An 18,405-nucleotide genomic window follows, 5' to 3' on the forward strand; every position below is an offset into this window, starting at 1 on the left:
CGACCATGCTCAAGGAAAACCAAGGATTCCACAATTCAATCCTGAGTTGCATATATTCCTCTTCTATTAGAGCAGGGATGTCAAACTCGTGGCATAATGGTGGCGTCACATGACATATCACAACGTTTTCCCCTTCACTAAAAGGGGCATGGGCATGGCCAGATAGCCAGCGTGTGATGTGTCTGGTCCATGGGTTGCGAGTTTGACAGCTCTGTATTAGAGTCTTTTAGATTGTATGCTTGAGAAGATAAATGATAATGGAAATGATGATGTAATACATTCTAGAAATCTTTTCAGTTGAAAAGCAAAATAAAAAGAAATGATGCCATCTTGTTATGTACTTCAATGGCTTTGCTGCCAAACAGTCTGAAATGTTATGTATTTCAATTGCAGGGTATAATGATGAAATGCACCAACCCAATGTGAACTCTTTTGGAACAGCTGAAATCCTCAGAGAAAAAACAAGGGAGCTATTGTTCCTTATACATAAATGCTGGGCAAAGATTTTTCAATGGCAGCCACAAATAGGTGTGCACATTTAAGTCAACTGTGTAATACCATGTAAAGGTAGCAGGTGAATCATTTAACTTCACTTGCTTCTGAATTCCCTTTGTTTTCTTAGCAACATGCCTTAGGTAATTCTGGGTATTGCTGATATTCAAAAAGACAGTCTCAAAGCATGTTGTTGTAAACTCATAGGAATTCTGTCTTTTCTATCCCTCTTCTGTCCCTCCTGCTATTTCCAACCAGCATCTCTTTGCAGTATTGTCTTGCATGTCTTGTTGATTTCAGAGGAAATCCAAGGCAATTTTATTAAATAATATTCATTTAGTGGGTTATAAAGCTGATTTAAGGCTCAAGAAACCAGTTTTCAGTTGCACATTGGCATTTTGAAAGGCAAGCTTTCCAAAATGTAAATTCTTTTCCCACCAATGATAATCTCCCACCCATTTTCTCTGTATATGGAGCACCTAAGGACATATATTTTCAAAGCAGAGGTTAGAAACTCACATCGGATGCACTTTGGGAATTGTCTTTAAGTTTGGATTACTTTAAATCTGTCACTTTTAACAGCTGCGTCTTGCTGTTTTTTCTCAACATCTGTTTTCATTTATCTTCAATAAGTAAAGCTTTGTTTTTCCTTCCTAGAAGCAACAATCGCTTGTTATCAGGTGCAATGGAGAATGAAGCTTTATGTACTGTAAACATATTTGTCACTAGCTCAGTTGAATTATCATTGCCTGAAGGTGCTGTATATAATTTCCCACAAATAATAGTTTGTAGATTTAGGCAGACTTATATCAATGTTTTGGGCGCTCTGCATGGGGTTTGCTGCTTCTTTTTAAGAAAGCCATTAATAAATCATCCCTGAAGTGAGATGCATTTGAGAAAAGTTTAATGACTAAATACAACAAAATTGACTGACTGAATAGAAAATCAGAATTAAATAGCCTTAAACTAAACAGTTTTCTTTTCTTATGAAAGAATTTTAGTTCTTTGATATTCACTTGCTCTTGAGACTTCTAGGAAAGGTGGATGAGTGGGTGAATTTATACAATCCATGGGCAGGAATTCTGTGGCTGGTTATCCTTGCAAAGATTTATTGGTGGTGTGCTTGCAAGATTTAGATTGTCATCAGTTAGCACTGTCTTGGTGTATTTCATATCTTCAATATTAGCTTTACAAGACAGAGATTTCTTTGCTTTAAATCTCTGTGGGAAATGACGTAGAATCTACTTTAACTCTTTGGGGCACTGCATTTAGTTAAAGAAGTCAACATCTCCTGACCATAAAGAATACTTCGGATTTTAAGAGAGGAAATAGCATGAGAGGTGCTTCAGAATTTAAACAAGAAAATCTCATGTTGGAAGGTATTGCCTAGAGAAATAATACTTTAGATAGAAAACTAAAATATAGTAATTGGATTTCACTATGGGTAACAAACATGTCCAGTAAAGTCCAATTTTAGTTTTTTTTTTTTTAATAGGATAGAGAATTCCCACAGTGTTCCATCATGGAGATTGTAATGACATTGAAAGATATGTTGCTTTGTTCAAATGCCAAGTTTTGGGTTTAAATGTGGCAGCTTATAAGTGTGTGTGTGTGTGTGTGTGTTTGTGTAACTGGTGACAAACCAAAAACTTGGCTGTCCAATCTCTTCTTAAAAACTCCCAATAAGGTTTTTAGATATAATGCAACTCTGCAACCATTCTTGATATGTTTTAGCTTCTAGTCCCCTAATAATCTTTGTTGCTTTTCTCTGCACTCTTTCTAGAGTCTCAACATCTTTTTTAAATTGTAGTGACCAACACTGCATACAGTGTTCCAAGTGTGGTCTTACCAAGGTTAGTAAAGTAGTACTAACACTTTACATTATCTTGATTCTGTCCCTCTGTTAATGCAGCCTTGGACTGTGTTGGTGGCTGCAGCACACTGCTGGCTGATATTTAAGTAGTGGTCCACTAGAACTTCTAAATCCCTCTCATAGTTACTACTGTTGAATCAGATGCCATCTATTTTATATATGTTTGCTTTTTCCTGCCCATGTATAAAATCTTAACGTTTCTCACCATTTAATTTCACTTTGTTAGACAACCTTGTGCTCAATTCTGTCGATAACTTTCTGCATCTTGAGCCTCTTTTCAGGAATGTTGGCTATTTCTACCAGCTTGGTGTCATCTGCAAATTTGATGAATTCTCCTTCTGTCCCCTCATCTAAATAGTTTATGATGATATTAAATTCTAGATACCTCAGTGCATACTTCCCTCCAAGTAGATGCAGTTCTATCGCTTATCAATTTCATTAATTATGTTTGCAGATTCATTGTTTGATTATTACTGGTTAATTTTTATAAGAATTTCTCTATATAAATATCTCTGACAATGCAAAATATATTAAGTGAATGATCAGGAATTCAAATCTGAAAGCACTTTCAAATATCCAGAGATTGAGATTCCTAAAAACTTGGGCTGATTATTTTATTTGAATATTAAACGATTAATTATTAAGACAGATAAATAAAAAGAGTGGTCAAAATTAAAATGTCATAGCTTGGTAATATAGTGGCAGTAAAAATGTCTACTTTCTCATTTCTTTTAGCTTTTCTAAATAGTGTGTTTGTCTATGTCTCTCAGTAAACAGCAGAAAATAAACAAGTATACCTTGAATATTTCTACTTATGTTAATCTAGATCTGATCTTAAAGAAAACCCTCAAAATTTCCCTCCCTAAATCTAAAAATAATTAGAAAATCCTATTTTCCAAGCAAATAGCTTGTCAGTTATCATCCAAGGAACAAAAACAAAATACTTATAAATTGGTCATCTAGACTTTTGCAAGAAAAATACTTTAATCCAGTAGCATTCCCACTACTAACACAGTACAGTTCCTTGGAGAGTAGCTGAGCAGTCCACAAAACACATTGATATTTTATGTACTTCCTTGCTTGTCATAGTGTGGCTATTGATTTGATGAAATCAGTCAGGCAGCCAAGAAGCTCTCTGAAGTTTTATTTTATTCTTTTACTGAATTGTACAATTGATCTTCTGCCCTCTTCTTCTCAGAGGCCATCTTCAAAGCCATTCCATTCTTCATTATCTTTGCATAAAGTAAAAACACCTGAAAGTATTTATATTTATTTATATTCATTTTGAGCCATTAGTTTATGTAAAACAAATGGAAACAAAGTCATATTCTTTTTTGATTGGCACCTTTCTAAGCAGCCCAGGTGTTATCTGGCTGAAAAGGAAAGATCTGAAAATCAGTGGTCTGTCATCCAGTCAGCTGTAGTTCCATATTATGCTTGTTGTGACTGGAATGGATTGAAATGGGTTTTAAATTTTTACCTTCACGGATATGATGGTTTTAGCGAGACTGTTCATTCTCTGCAGCAGAGATCATTGAAGAAAGAAAACAAGGTGAAAGTATTATGGCAGATAAAGGGAGAGATGATTAAATAAGCATGAGTGAACACAGAGAAAAGTATAACTGCTGAAGTTTGAGCCAATGGCTCCCCAAAATGAAAGTTCCTGGTTTCATGTACAATTAAAAGCACATTAAATTGAATGTCCTTCCGTCATATTTTTAAAAAGGTAAAAGGTTTCTCTTGACACTTGTGTCCAGCTCCAGAGTGTAATGCTCATGTTCCTTTCCAAAACAAGCGAGCCAGCATTATATAAAGACGCTGTTACCTTCCCACCAAGGTGGTACCTATTTATCTATTTGCAGGCTTTTAAACTGCTTGCAGATCTTCAAACCAACCATACAAAGATTTTTAAATGAAATTGTGCATGTATGTCCTTCACACAATACTCTATATTCTGTAAGAGACTACTTGTATAGGGCTACAGTATGTCATCCAGTAAATGTTTGGAAACTGCCTCTCAATCATAAGGGACAGCAGGAAAATTTGGGCAGTCAACTGACAAAGCAGGAAATAAAGCAAAGTGACTAAACCAGTTAAACTAATAAGAATAAAACAATGTTCTTTTATATAAATCCATAAGTTTTGATGATTGTGTTTTTGTTTGGATTTTTGCAGACTGTCAGCCACAATTTATTTATTTTTTCAGAGGACAAATCAATGTTTTATCATCTCTGGTCAACAAACCTAGACAGCTGGGTGGGTGATGTTTCTGTTTAAAGTGTAATTGTGTATCTGTGTCTCAATTTTTATTATGGTTTCTCAATTTTCAAGCTTTTCAGAACCTATTTTCTCCAACCAGTTTGACTGGCACCTTTCTAAGCAGCCCAGGTGTTATCTGGCTGAAAAGGAAAGATCTGAAAATCAGTGGTCTGTCATCCAGTCAGCTGTAGTTCCATATTATGCTTGTTGTGACTGGAATGGATTGAAATGGGTTTTAAATCTTTACCTTCACGGATATGATGGTTTTAGCGAGACTGTTCATTCTCTGCAGCAGAGATCATTTGAAGTAGTCCAGCATTATAAGAACTTTTTGATGAGTTCTTCTAAAAACAATGTGAGCATTCTTTTTGAGTAAGAATCATGGTGGTTGAAATTCACACTGGAATTATGCACTCCAATTATTTTTAAAGGCAGCCTGATTATCACTGAAATTATGTACTCAAGGCTGCAATCCATACTGCTTTAATTCCTCTAAATAATGTATTCTTGCACAAGATGTAGTTTTGACCTTAATAGTTTTTCAAAATCATTCAGAACTTTTAAATATTTCTTTTCTGTTTGATGATGAAAATAAGATTTTAACAAATATACGATTGGCTGAAATACCATGTCAAAGAGACAATGAAGAAATACCATGTCAAAGAGACAATGAAGAAAGTGTAACAGAGTCTATAGAATAAGTTTGGGATTTTCAAATGTAAGATATAGATATATGCAAACGCACCTATGTAGTAATAGCAATACGGCTCCACAGTACTTTACAGCACACTCTCAGCGATATATAAATTCCACTGTATTGCCCCTAACAGTCTGGGTCCTCATTTTACTGATCTTGGAAGGAAGAGTCAATCATGAGTCACGCAGGAGCAAACTTCTGACTGTGGGCAGATATATACAATGCCACATTCTAACCACTGCACCATTACGGCCATATATGTTGGAATGAAGAAGAGGTACAAAATAATCCAATGCAAATAAGGAAGACTTGGAAAAAATGATTTGGAAAATCAAGAACAAAAGTGAAAAAGTAGGATTGAGTCTTAACATCAGGAAAAGAAAGGTGACGACTGCAGATGGACATGAGATGTTTAAAATCAACAAGGAGGAAATTGAATTAGTTCAACAATGATGATGGCAGTTCCATTCCTGAAATCAAACGCAGGATAACCTTAGGACACACTACAATGGTTAACATGAATAAGATCTAGAAAAGCAAAGATGTTGATATAAATACAGTAAGCAGGTTAGTTAGAGCATGATGTGAGAGTTGGCCGCAAAGTATGGCTGATCAAAGAATAATTGATGCTTTTGAATGATGTTGACGTATATTATTGCGTATATCCTGGACAGCCAGAATAATCAACAGATGCTAAATCATATAAAACCAACACATCACTAGAAACTATAATAATAAGACTATGTTTGATTTACTTTAGCCCATGTCATGTGTGCGAATTCATTGAAGTCAGTGATGATGTTAGTGGAACAAGAAGAAGGGGCAAGCAAAGAACACCCTGGCTTGATAACATCAAATATGATATAAAGATGAACACCCAATAACTGAAAGAAGCTATGCTTGACAAGGTAGCATGCAATGCACTTGCCTATAAAGTCGCCAAGAGTCAAGACACAACTGAATGGTTAAAACAATAATTTTATATGGCAAAAATGGAAACTTCTTTCAAGATTTGTATTTACTGCCAGAGAGAGGAACATAAGAAAAAGATATCTCGTTTTTAGATAAAGACAAATTGCAAAAGTTACAAATTATCATTTATTTATCACATTAGAATTATATACAAGGAAAAAAGATTCTACACTGGTAGCAAACTCAGTCTTGCAGTTGGTAATGCCAGCTGCTCAGCTAATACCACCAGTTGGCAGAAGTGCTGGAAGCTGTAGTTTAATGGTATTGAAAGTATGTTTCCTCCTTCTGGCTTAGTCCAATACCCACTAATGCAGCAAATTCACTGTTGTTTCAAGTGGCTATCCATTTTCTGTTTCAAATCTCTTAGCAGACAGTCATTTACCATACCCCCAGGAAGTTTCTCCTTATGCCTGGACAGTTTTTTTATTCCCTTGGATTTAAAACTTACTGAAGAAAAAAAAGGGCAACATTGCTAGCCCATCAACTATTTGAAAATGGCATGTTATTGCCTTATCTCTTTTTCCTCATCTGAATATACCTTTCTTCATGTGCCCGTATATTTATAGAATAAAGCTTAGAGGCATATTCTTTTAAATATAATTTTTTCTCTCATTTGTTTATTTAAACATTGTGTGGTACTAAGAAGCATGTACAGAGCAGTAGATAATTCATCAGCCAACTCCTAAGGAGTGTGTAACCCAAAGGTCATTGTTGTCACAGTAATTGAAGAACTTGAGTCAAATATGGTGGCTTAAAATATTTGGTTATAAATATCCAGTCCATTTACCCAAGGAGACTAGTATGGTACCTAGTTTCAAAACCAGGTTGTCCTCTGTCATTCAAATCTACAATTTCTGCAGTGTTCATCCTCTAAATCCTTTTTTCATTCCCTAATTTAATTTTGACCTCCAAAATTAAGATGGATGAACTGAATAGCTGCACAGGAATCAACACATCATTCAGACTACATACTTGATAAAGGGCACTTTGGAATTTTCAGAAATATATCTGAAGTACAACACAATTCAGAAACAAGTCGTAAGGCACAGCAATCTATGTTCAGCATATAACAGGGAGGTAATCAAAAGTACCCTGATTGGAAATTAAAGTGTTCCAGTTAATATTGAAATGTACTTATTTTTTAGTCTTGGCTAAGTAATGAGATATTTGTTGTGTGGTGCTATTTGGTGGTTTTTATAAAGATGGAAATTGCTTGTTAGCCTGCATCAGATCAGAAAATTTAAATATATTTTAGGCTTGGATGGGCAACCTGTGACCCTCCAGTATTAATGATCTGTAACTCTAAGCATTCCTTATTCCTGGAAGGAGTTGTGCAGAAACATCTGAAGGGCCATGGGTTCTAATCGCTTGAGTTGCAGTTAGAATTATTAAAGAATTTAATCCATATGTCTATATTTTAATGAACATCAGTTGGGATGCAAAGCACTTGTAATGCTCTATACTGAAAAAAATCAGATTCTACATACTTCAACTGAAATAATCTTTTTCCATAAAGAATCATGGGGTTTTTCTGCTGTTAACATTTACTATAATACATGAAGAAAATCCTTTACAGCTTTGTTTTGGAACCAGTGGTTTTATAGTTTGTGCTGTAAAATGCCATTTACTCCCTGATGGTTTACTCAGAAAATATGAAAAATAATGGGCAAGGGGTGTTTTGTGCTAATTTTGGCAAGAACTATATGGTGCAGAGCATGTGAGTGGAAAGACTAAGACAAGAGCAACTATCCCATTGAGAACTGATTGAAATCTTGCTATTACTCCTTGCTGCTTGAGTGTCCTTGAATAACAATAGAACTTTGAAGTAGTTCATCCTGGAAATTGTTATAGGTTCTGAAATGTTGACATTCTGTCCTGATGTTCATCCCGAAGGATGGTCTCCGTTGTCAGTGGCAGACAATGTTGAAAGGAAATATCCATTGGGAAACTTCAGTTGTAGAGCATTGACAGCATTCCTGGCCTCATTGTTCCATTTACAGTCATTGACCTCTTCCATGGTGCCAGGATTCAATAAACATGAGTAATAATTACCCTATGAATAAATAAACCTAATAAATGTTGAGTTGGGTTCAATCTGGATTCATCAACAAAGCGTAGGGTAACCAAACATTTATCTTTAAAAAATTAAAATAAGTATTTGAATGGTTAACTCGTAGTAAGCCAATGTCCTTTATTTTTTTTATGCACTGAAACTTATTTGCTCAGGATATCTTGGTTCAGATGTAGCATCTGTTTTTTCAGCAAGATTTTATTTTTTCAATTTTCCAGTTGAGTTGCCTGAAGGACAAGAAGGACAAATATCTGCCTGTTCACATACAATGAATAAGAAACTTGGCCATTTTTATTTTCCTGTCTTTTTAGCTAAATGGATAGAAGTGCCAGAGTCTCTGACATTGATAAAATTAATTTATTTATTCCTAATATTATTTTTTTAAATAAAGCTCTTATAGCTAATATAAGAAATGTGAACTAGAGAAAGGCAGCAACTTATCAGCAGCATTCTGGAGTATGCAGCTTGCTTCTACGTGTTCCAAACTTTTTATTACTCAAACTTTGCTCAGTTAGCTGGAATTTTAAATTATCTGATGGTCCCTCCAAAATGAAACTGATGGCTCAGACTAAGCTATCTACTTGATCATCTTTAGTTTAGCTGCTTTCAAATCACTTGTATCTCCCTAGTATGTTATGAAACTGCATTTGTTTCTGGAAAAGTTACCAGATAGAAAAACATTTTGATGGATTTTGTCCTTAAAACTTTTATCAGGAAAACAATGCTCCCTTAAAATCTTGAAGCAATTGTATATATTACACCTCGGTGTTTTTTTACCTAGAATTCTCTTACCAACCAAATCATAATATAAGAAATAATTAAAATACCTGAAAGAAATTATGTATACCCGAATTATATTTTTGCACTCCACATTTCTGAAGTAAATATAATACTTCTTTGAACTAACCAAAATTCAAGAGTGGTAGAACCTATTAAAGAGAAGGAAAGAAAAGAAAGACCTTATACATCCCACTCTTGATTTTTCAGTTCATTATCATATTTGTGGAGGAACCAGTTGGATTTTCTGCCTTAGGCATCTCTACTGTGATTTTTTTTTAAAGTTTTATAAATTGAAAAAAGTAAGGGGAAAAAGAAGAACATCAGGACATGGTGCAATGTAGGTCTGTTAAAGGCTTATTAAGCATTGACATTTATTTTACTTGTATATTCTGTAAGAAAAGCACAGCAACTGTGATGTACTTAAGGCATTTGCCCAAACTAAATGTTAGAATTTACAAATTTCTTAAATAAAACATGCTGGGACCTGCTAATTCTCAAACAATTTTGACTCTAGTTTTCACAAAACAATTACTTTTTAAAACTGTTTAGGGTGTTGCTTCCCAGTAAATTTGAAATTTATATTATGAATTTTGGATTTCACACTTTTTTTTGTCCAAATAACCTGAGGGAAAAAATGAATGTGTAACCCTCACTGTGTCTTTATTTTCACAAAGAAATGAAGGTGAAGTGTAATATTAACGATAAGCATAAATGAAATTGTGATAAGCATTGACCGGTGAATGGGACAGTAAACATTTGCCCTCTATCTAACTAAACTCAAACAATTTAGTAAGTTAAATTTAGCTTTTTATAAGAATCACAGTTTTGGTTTACTGTTGGCAAATACTTTTAAAACCAGAAGAGTTTTGTTTACTATTGTTTATTTTATTTTATTTCACTTTGATTTTAAAAAACTATAGATAGCTTTCACAAAGCATCAATCCTATTTAGTTGTAGACTGAGTGACTGGAACAGATGTTAATCTGAGACTTGTATGAGTTGACTTTTTGTTGATATACTTTCAAATAATTTTAGGAACAATTTAAGATATTTACAAATTGGTTAAATTTTTTCATTATATTCTTGTTTGCATTTGTAAAAACTAGCAATTAAAAGCTAAAAGGCTAGTGACAAAAAACATTTGGTGAAGCAATACTGTTATTCCATTCTTGGAGCATAGTGTATAGATCCTATCCACCTTGAAGACGTTGATAAGAAATTTTATTTTATGTACTATTTACATTACTTATCTGTACTGGTGACATTCATTTTCTGCTACCTGAAATAGTACATGACTTTTTAAGGAATCTCCCTGGGTTAGCACTTTATATAGTTACTAATTCAATGAATTATCATTAAGCATCATACTTGGATGCTTAAACATATTTCTATTCTATTTGATACTTTGATACTGAAATCTACAGGTGAAACTCGAAAAATTAGAATATCGTGCAAAAGTTCATTTATTTCAGTGATGCAACTTAAAAGGTAAAACTAATATATGAGATAGACTCATTACATGCAAAGCAAGATAGCTCAAGCCATGATGTGTCATAATAGTGATGGTTAAGGCTTACAGCTCATGAAAACCCCAAATCCACAATTTCAGAAAATTAGAACATTACCTGCAATCAATAAAACAAGGATTGTACATCGAACAACATCAGACCTCTGAAAAGTATAAGCATGCATATGTACTCAGTATTTGGTTTGGGCCCCTTTTGCAGCAATTACTGCCTCAATGCAGTGTGGCATGGAAGCTATCAGCCTGTGGCACTGCTGAGGTGTTATGGAAGACCAGGATGCTTCAATAGCGGCCTTCAGCTCTTCTGCATTGTTTGGTCTCATGTCTCTCATCTTTCTCTTGGCAATGCCCCATAGATTCCCTATGGGGTTCAGGTCAGGTGAATTTGCTGGCCAATCAAGCACAGTAATCCCATGGTCATTGAACCAGGTTTTGGTGCTTTTGGCAGTGTGGGCAAGTGCCAAGTCCTGCTGGAAAATGAAGTCAGCATCCCCATAAAGCTCATCTACGGAAGGAAGCATGAAGTGCTCCAAAATCTGGTAGACAGCTGCATTGACCCTGGACTTAATAAAGCACAGTGGACCAACACCAGCAGATGACATGGCTCCCCAAATCAACACAGACTCTGGAAACTTCACACTGGACTTCAGGCATCTTGCAGTGTGTGCCTCTCCATTCTTGCTCTAGACTCTGGGTCCTCGGTTTCCAAATGAGATGCAAAAGTTGCTCTCATCAGAAAAGAGGACTTTGGACCACTGAGCAACAGACCAGTTCTATTTTTCTTTAGCCCAGGTAAGACGCTTCTGATGTTGTTTGTTGTTCAGGAGAGGCTTGACAAGAGAATACGACATTTGAAGCCCATGTCCAGGATCCATCAGTGTGTGGTGGCTCTTGATGCACTGACTCCAGCCTCAGTCCGCTCCTTGTGATCCCCAACACTTTTGAATGGCCTTTTTCTGACAATCCACTCCAGGCTGCGATCATCCCTGCTGCTTGTGCACCTTTTTCTGCAACACTTTCCCCTTCCACATAACTTTCTATTAATGTGCTTTGATACAGCACGTTGGGAACATCCAACTTCGTTTGCAATTACCTTTTGAGGCTTTCCCTGCTTTTGGAGGGTGTCAATGATGGTTTTCTGCACAATTGTCAGGTTAGCAGTCTTTCCCATGATTGTGATTCCTACTGAACCAGACTGAGAGAACATTTAAAGACTCAGGAACCCTTTGCAGGTGTTATGGTTTAATTAGCTGATTAGAGTATGACACTTTGAGCCTAGAATATTGAACCTTTTCACAATATTCTAATTTTCTGAGATTTTCTGGATTTGGGGATTTCATGAGCTGTAAGCCATAATCATCTCAATTATGACACATCACGGCTTGAACTATCTTGCTTTGCATGTAATGAATCTATCTCATATATTAGGTTCAGCTTTTTAGTTGCATTACTGAAATAAATGAACTTTTGCACGATATTCTAATTTTTCGAGTTTCACTTGTAAATGTAGCTTTGGGGGATATAAGCATTAACATGTGGAGTCTGGTTTGAGCTTCTTCAGCGACATCTCTGCGAGGCTTCGATCCATGCTCGCCGCTGGAGTGCCCCGTGCCAGCTGGTTTCGGGGCTGAGCCACCCCATAGAGGTGGTGAAGAGGGGGGAGACTGCCAGTAGGGTTGAGGAGAGCTGCATCTCTCCTCCCCAGCTGTCCATTACTCCCTTTCCCGAAGGCGGTTGCAGCGGTGGTCAGAAATGGCCACCACAAAGAAGAACTCGACCGGAAAAGAATGTGCAGGAGGAAGATGAGAAGAGAAAGTTTTGGTTGACCAGGTCAAACAGCAAAAGCAACAAATAAGGTACCCTGGAATTGAAACTGTTAAAAAACAATAACATTGTTCCCTAAGAAGATTTTTAAGCTGCAAAGGCAAGAGAAAAGGGAAAAGGTTTGGTTTTCTCTTTTTCCTATACAATCAGCTAAGAGACTTAAGCAAGAAATCCACTTTGACATCAATAGGCATTTAATGCTGAAAATAAAAAGTCAAAGGGATAATAAAGATTTCTGGATAATTAAAATCTTTTGAAAACAGGAAAGGAGAGAAAAAGAATAAAAGGGTAGGATCTGGAAGGGAGGAGACTGCCTGGAATTAAAAAAGAACTTACAGCAAAATCTCAACAAGACTTCCAAAAGATACATTCTAACTGAAATATCGCAACAAAAACCCCAGGAAGAGAAAGTCGAAAAAGAAATAAGAAGATATAACTCGGGACTATCTGGATTACTTGATGATTTCTGGATTCTTGGTTATTGTTTTGAATGACTAAAATCAATCGGGTGGTTGTTTAAAACTGTTTAAAATGGATCCACTTTTAAAAGAACTGAAAATGGAACTTAAAAAGTACAAAGAAGATGCACAAGAAGGGAGAGGTTCTTTTGGCTTCGTATTTCAGTTTTTAGAAATGCAGATTTGGAATTATGAGAAACAACAAGAAATGCCTGCAGAACAAGAAGATTGTGACAAAGAAGAAGCCATCTTTAATGAACAAGTAATCTTAGATGGGGAAAAATAGGAAAAGGGGGGAAAGAGAATGGAAAGTTTAAGATTGGGAAAAACAACTCCCCCCCCAAAAAAAGAGTGAAAAATAAGTATAAAATCAGAAAGCAACAGAAGAGGGAAATGCAGAAGAGAGAATTAGAACTAGAGAGACAAGGGGGTAAAAAGGGGAGGGAGAAGTTGAGAGGGAAGAAAGAAAGGAAAAGAAGTTATAAAGGACAGAAGCAAAATATAGAGAAGCAGGGCCTATTTAGAGATAATGGGTGAAAACTTAATGGAAAAAGGGATTCTGCAAAGGTACATAAGATAGTATGGTTATATTAGAAGCAGAAATAATTTTAGAAAATATGAAACAATGTATGATTAAAATGTCTGATAAAATAGCTATCATAATTCAGTGGAATGTTTGTCAATAAATAAATGTAACAAAAGGTATATTTAATGATTTATAAAACATGTGAAGACAAATAAGGGAAAAATTAATTATGGAGATTATATGTGTTTTTAAGGAAGTATGATATTTAATTGAAAAGAAGTGTTAAAGATGTTAAGATTTTAATGATTATTAATGATAGAACTGAACTGGAATGGAATGAGGGTTTATAATTACATATATTTACAATCTTTTTTTTTAAAGAATATAGTGTGTATTATAAGAATGTGCTAAGCAAAATTCAATTGAAAGTTATGTATTATGTATTATATTGAAGGTCATAAACTTAAGGTATATATTGAAGTTTAAATAAGAGTTGAATGGATGTAATTAAAAGATATAAAGGTGTCATACTCCAATTAGTAACTACAGGAGAAAATTTGTTTGATGAGAAAAGATAATATGAAATTGAAACAGAACAGACAAAAGTATAAATATAATGATTTGAATTGAGATGAGATAATCAAAATAAAATTGAGAAAATTGATAGAGGGGAAAAACTATATAGAAAATGTAAAATAGTATAAGATATGGAATAGAAAACAAAAAGGAGCATGAAATTGAGTTCTGTGTCTGTACAAAGAAGTTCAACCCGGGACCATGCTATTTTCAAAAAAGATGTTTTACTTGTATTTTGTATGTGTGAAAACCCAAATAAAACTTTATTATTAAAAAAAAAGGATTAACATGTGAATTATAGATAGGAATTGACAATGTGTTCTCTTTTCCTTAGAGCTCTGTTTATACTTATTGATAAAACATCTTTATTTTTTTAAAAAACCACTAAATTCCTTCTAAGGTTAGAGATGAACTGTTGGCTTTGTGAAACTTCAACATTTCTATGGTTTCCTTGACAACAATGATATTGATGCTGCTATCACCATGGGAATGGTTCTTTTGAATGAAGCTGCTACTTCCAAGGGAGATGTTGGGAAAAGGAGAAGTAAGTTGTTTGATGAATAAGTGGATAATTTCTTTTCTTGCCATTAAAATATTAGTGCAACTACGGCAAACTGCCATGGAAACCCACAGTTTATTAGAAGCCTGCCTAAGTTTATCACAGCATTTTCATATGTGAATATATTGGCAGTATAAGAGCAGAGATCTACAAGTTTCTTGAAATGCATTCGTCCTTCTATTACATAAACTGTTGCAGAATAAAGAACTTGTGGGCCATTTAGAGCTAGCTATGCTTTGATATACAGATTCGCATCCTTTATTTTTTCTTAAACAGGGTGGAGTTCCCTAAATGATGGGTGGAAATGGACAGTTGAAATTCCACTGTAATGTGCTATATTGAAAGTTAGACTTTCAAAAGGGCTAACTGTAGATCTCTATGTGCATTGACTTTTTTCCCAACTACCAAACTATTTTAGCTTTTATATATGAATGTGGGATCATTTCTGCACATTTCAGCATCAATAATATGTCTGTCATTCACCTCTAATTAAAGAACCAGATACAGCAAAACTGTAAGGAAAAAGGCAACCTTCTTTTATGCAAAGAGGATGCTTGAAAATGAATTCACACCTGGTGTGACATTTTCATATCGTATTAAATAAAAAGTAGAACATGAAAGAGTTCTTTGAAATATGCTGCATTCTAAATTGATGAGTTAAACTTTCAGTCATTTTATAAACTACTTTTGTAACTAGGATGGGCCAAGAATAAAGAATGTTAAAAAGAATAGTCAGAAAGTTGATACAGCTTTGATGCATACCAGTGAGCCCATTGAAAAATTAAGAAGGGAGTTGGCAGAGTTTCCATTTGAAGGAGGAAAGAAATTAGTTGTAGCAGGTACTTCTGAATTGACAGAATAGCTAAAGTCTAGTAAGAACGTGAGTGCTAATATAACAATGACTTTAGGAATCATCAAAGCCTTACTTAGAAAATTAAATTCTATTAATGAAGTGGTGTGATTGCTGACTTTAAAAGTAAAGTAATAAGCATTTTACTAAGCCAGTACAATGTTTTGAATGCAATTAATAGTTGACTGAATTGTGTTTTTAAAATGAAAGGGGGAGGGATGTGTAGATAATGGTGATGATAGGGGAGAGAGCTCAGTTGAGAACTGGACATTTTGCTATGGAAAATAGGGAATTTTAACATGTTGCCGGTCCAAGCTACATCCATATCCCACTCTTGCAAATTACATTAAACTTAAAAAAATACCTATTAGATTTTTTTTTTACACCAAAAATGGTATGTAAAGAGAATGTAGTCTTCATACAAAAAGTCCCATAGTTGTAATAAGAAAATATATATTGGGTTGTCTAATTTACCTCTTAATATAATAAGTCCTAGACAACTGTTCGCTTCCTTTTTTAATATATGCCATGGTTTGGATGCTGAAGATTTGAGAAAAATGGGTAAATAAAATGCTCTGGTTTGTTTTTTATTTTCCATTCTTCCCAATACTCTAAAATAATGAGCATTTCAGAATTATGGAATGCTTTCTTAACAGCTGTCTTTGGTCCTCTTTTTCTTATAAACTGTCATTTTCTCGTTTATATTGTCAAAGAAAGCTAATTTGCTGAAAATCTATTTTACTTAAAAGATTATAATGTTGCCACTAGTGATATAAGAAAGGCAGCAAGAGATGACCCAATTAACCTTATGTATTTCAAAATATGCCTGAATATCATTTTACCTAATATGGAATATAATACCTTTTTGATAACAGATTTTTTTTTCTTTCCAGTAATATGTCTAGTAGGATTGGGTCTGGTAGTTTTCTTCTTCAGCTTCCTGTTGTCGATATTCCGCTCCAAATACCATGGCTATCCATACAGGTAAGCCACAAATAACTTGGCCAAGCCAAGTAACCTCATGCTGCCAGCAATCTACTTCCAACTTTTTGTCCTGAGACTTATGAATTTGTGAACAAATACATTGTACCTGTATCTGAAAGTTTTATTTGGATAAGCACATAATAATGTATGACATTCTACATTTTAGGATAATTCTAAGCAAATTATACCAATATGAAGAACATTCTCTGTATCATTAGAAACAGGTAGCCTTTCTGAATGGTGATTCATTCTATAATATGAAACGGGGTTGACGTTTTGGGTACCACCTGAGCTAGAATTAAAGAAGATTGTGAAGGAAACCAGTTTATGAGTAATTTCATTTCAAGAAGATTTTGAAACCGAATGCTTTACTTGTTGAGGACCAGTAAGAAAGGGATATTTCCTGGAATAAATGTGCAACCTGCAAACTGACTCCAGAGTTGCATTATGACAGATACAACATTTTGCTTGGCAACAGTGTTGCTTGTCAACAGAAAGCACATAGGCATTGTCCAATGCATACCAATGAAGCTTATGTAATTGTACTTCAGCTTTCAAATCCCACTATCTTGGCTGATTTAGGAAATTATCACATGACATTTCATTACATTCTGAGTACTAAGAACAGGACTTATTCCCAATTTTGTCCTCCAGGGAAGAACTTTGGATCTGGGAAATACCTTTGGATCTCAGTCATATATGCTGCAATGTTACCAATAGGAATCAGTTCTATCCTATGACTCCCAATCTGAGATTGGATATAAAACATTTGTTAACGTTACAGAATGCAAGGGATTCCAATGTTACCAAATCAGTGGATCTGAGAAAAGTAGTGCCAATTTGCCCACTTTCTCATCTGCTTTTAATTCAACTTAAGACATCAGCCGAGATGCCTTCCCTCCTCCCTTTTCTCTGAGTATTCCTGGTTACTATTTCTGCCAGGCACCAAAAGTAAACTTGGGAATAAACTGCATTTTCGAACAGTTTTACATAATATTTTATGTAAATATCATCAGGTAACATCAAGTAATTACTAGAGTTTTAATGGGAAGAGAGATGCTGATGCAAATAGAGGTAGAACTTAATTCAAAATTTCAGCCATGATTTCTCTGAATTGACACAGCTGACAGTGTTTTTGTAACTTTCCAACTTGTAAGTATTTGGAGAGTGACATATAGTATAAAAACATTTTTTTAAAAAACACATAGGCTTGAAGGGGAAAATGTAATAAAACTATAGTTGATTAATCGTTACGTTTTACATCCCATTTCTGTTGTTCATTGGAAACTTTTTTTTCTCTTCTGTAAAAAAACAGATTTGTACAAAAATCATCCCTCCGTACAGATACCCCCTTGTCCTTTCCAGATGCCCCCTTGTCCTTTCCATGCAGATAACCCCTGGTTGCAGGAGAGGGGCTTGTGGGTTCTGCTGTAGTTAAGAGCTCTGCTGAAGATATACCACCCGAAAGTACACCAGAAGGGTCACCCAAGCCAGACAGGTCTCAACAGAGAAGACGAAGTAAGACTCATTAAACATGATGAGACAGCAGAAAAAGAATCCCATACCGGATGAATCATTGCCTGGGTTCACAAGGACTGCAGCAGTTGCTGTCCCTGAGCAGCTGTCAAAAAGTGAGTTTCAGGGTTTCAGGAGAAAGAGTTGGCAACTTACTGCACAAAAACAAGAAGGTTGTATGAAAAAGGTCTCACACTTGTCAATGTGCTCAACAATAGGACCACAAGAATCCCAAGTTCTGAAACAGCCAGTGGCATAAGCAGATATCTGTGTTGTACAGAGATACATTGGATAGCTACATGGTATGTCAGAAGAATGAGTCAGGGTGGATTAGATATTGTCAGATCAGGTTGGCAATTGATCTCCTTAGTGTCACTGAGCTATACTAGGCAGACAATGGCTTTTTCCTGACTGGAACTTCACTGTCTATTATTCAGACATACC

General features: G+C 35.1%; 1 protein-coding gene across 7 annotated transcripts in view; it reads left to right on the top strand.

Moving 5' to 3' along the window:
* TUSC3 (tumor suppressor candidate 3) overlaps positions 1-18,405 on the top strand; it is a 127,054-nt gene that overhangs the window by 102,600 nt on the left and 6,049 nt on the right. For 4 of the 7 annotated variants that reach the window (XM_087936263.1, XM_087936260.1, XM_087936261.1 and 1 more), the window contains exons 8-10: positions 14,523-14,597; positions 16,356-16,446; positions 17,762-17,928. In XM_087936263.1, coding sequence (XP_087792389.1) covers positions 14,523-14,597; positions 16,356-16,446; positions 17,762-17,840 — 245 coding nt within the window. In that variant the 3' untranslated portion in view covers positions 17,841-17,928. Of the gene's footprint in view, positions 1-393; positions 3,564-14,522; positions 14,598-16,355; positions 16,447-17,761; positions 17,929-18,405 lie in introns of those variants that run through there. The other 3 variants (XM_087936259.1, XM_026697953.2, XR_015744136.1) reach the window with 3 other exon arrangements.

Source organism: Pseudonaja textilis, chromosome 6, assembly GCF_049901715.1.
Source record: "Pseudonaja textilis isolate UNSWEBS1 chromosome 6, rPseTex1.2, whole genome shotgun sequence".
In the NCBI taxonomy this organism is placed as follows: Eukaryota; Metazoa; Chordata; class Lepidosauria; order Squamata; family Elapidae; genus Pseudonaja; species Pseudonaja textilis.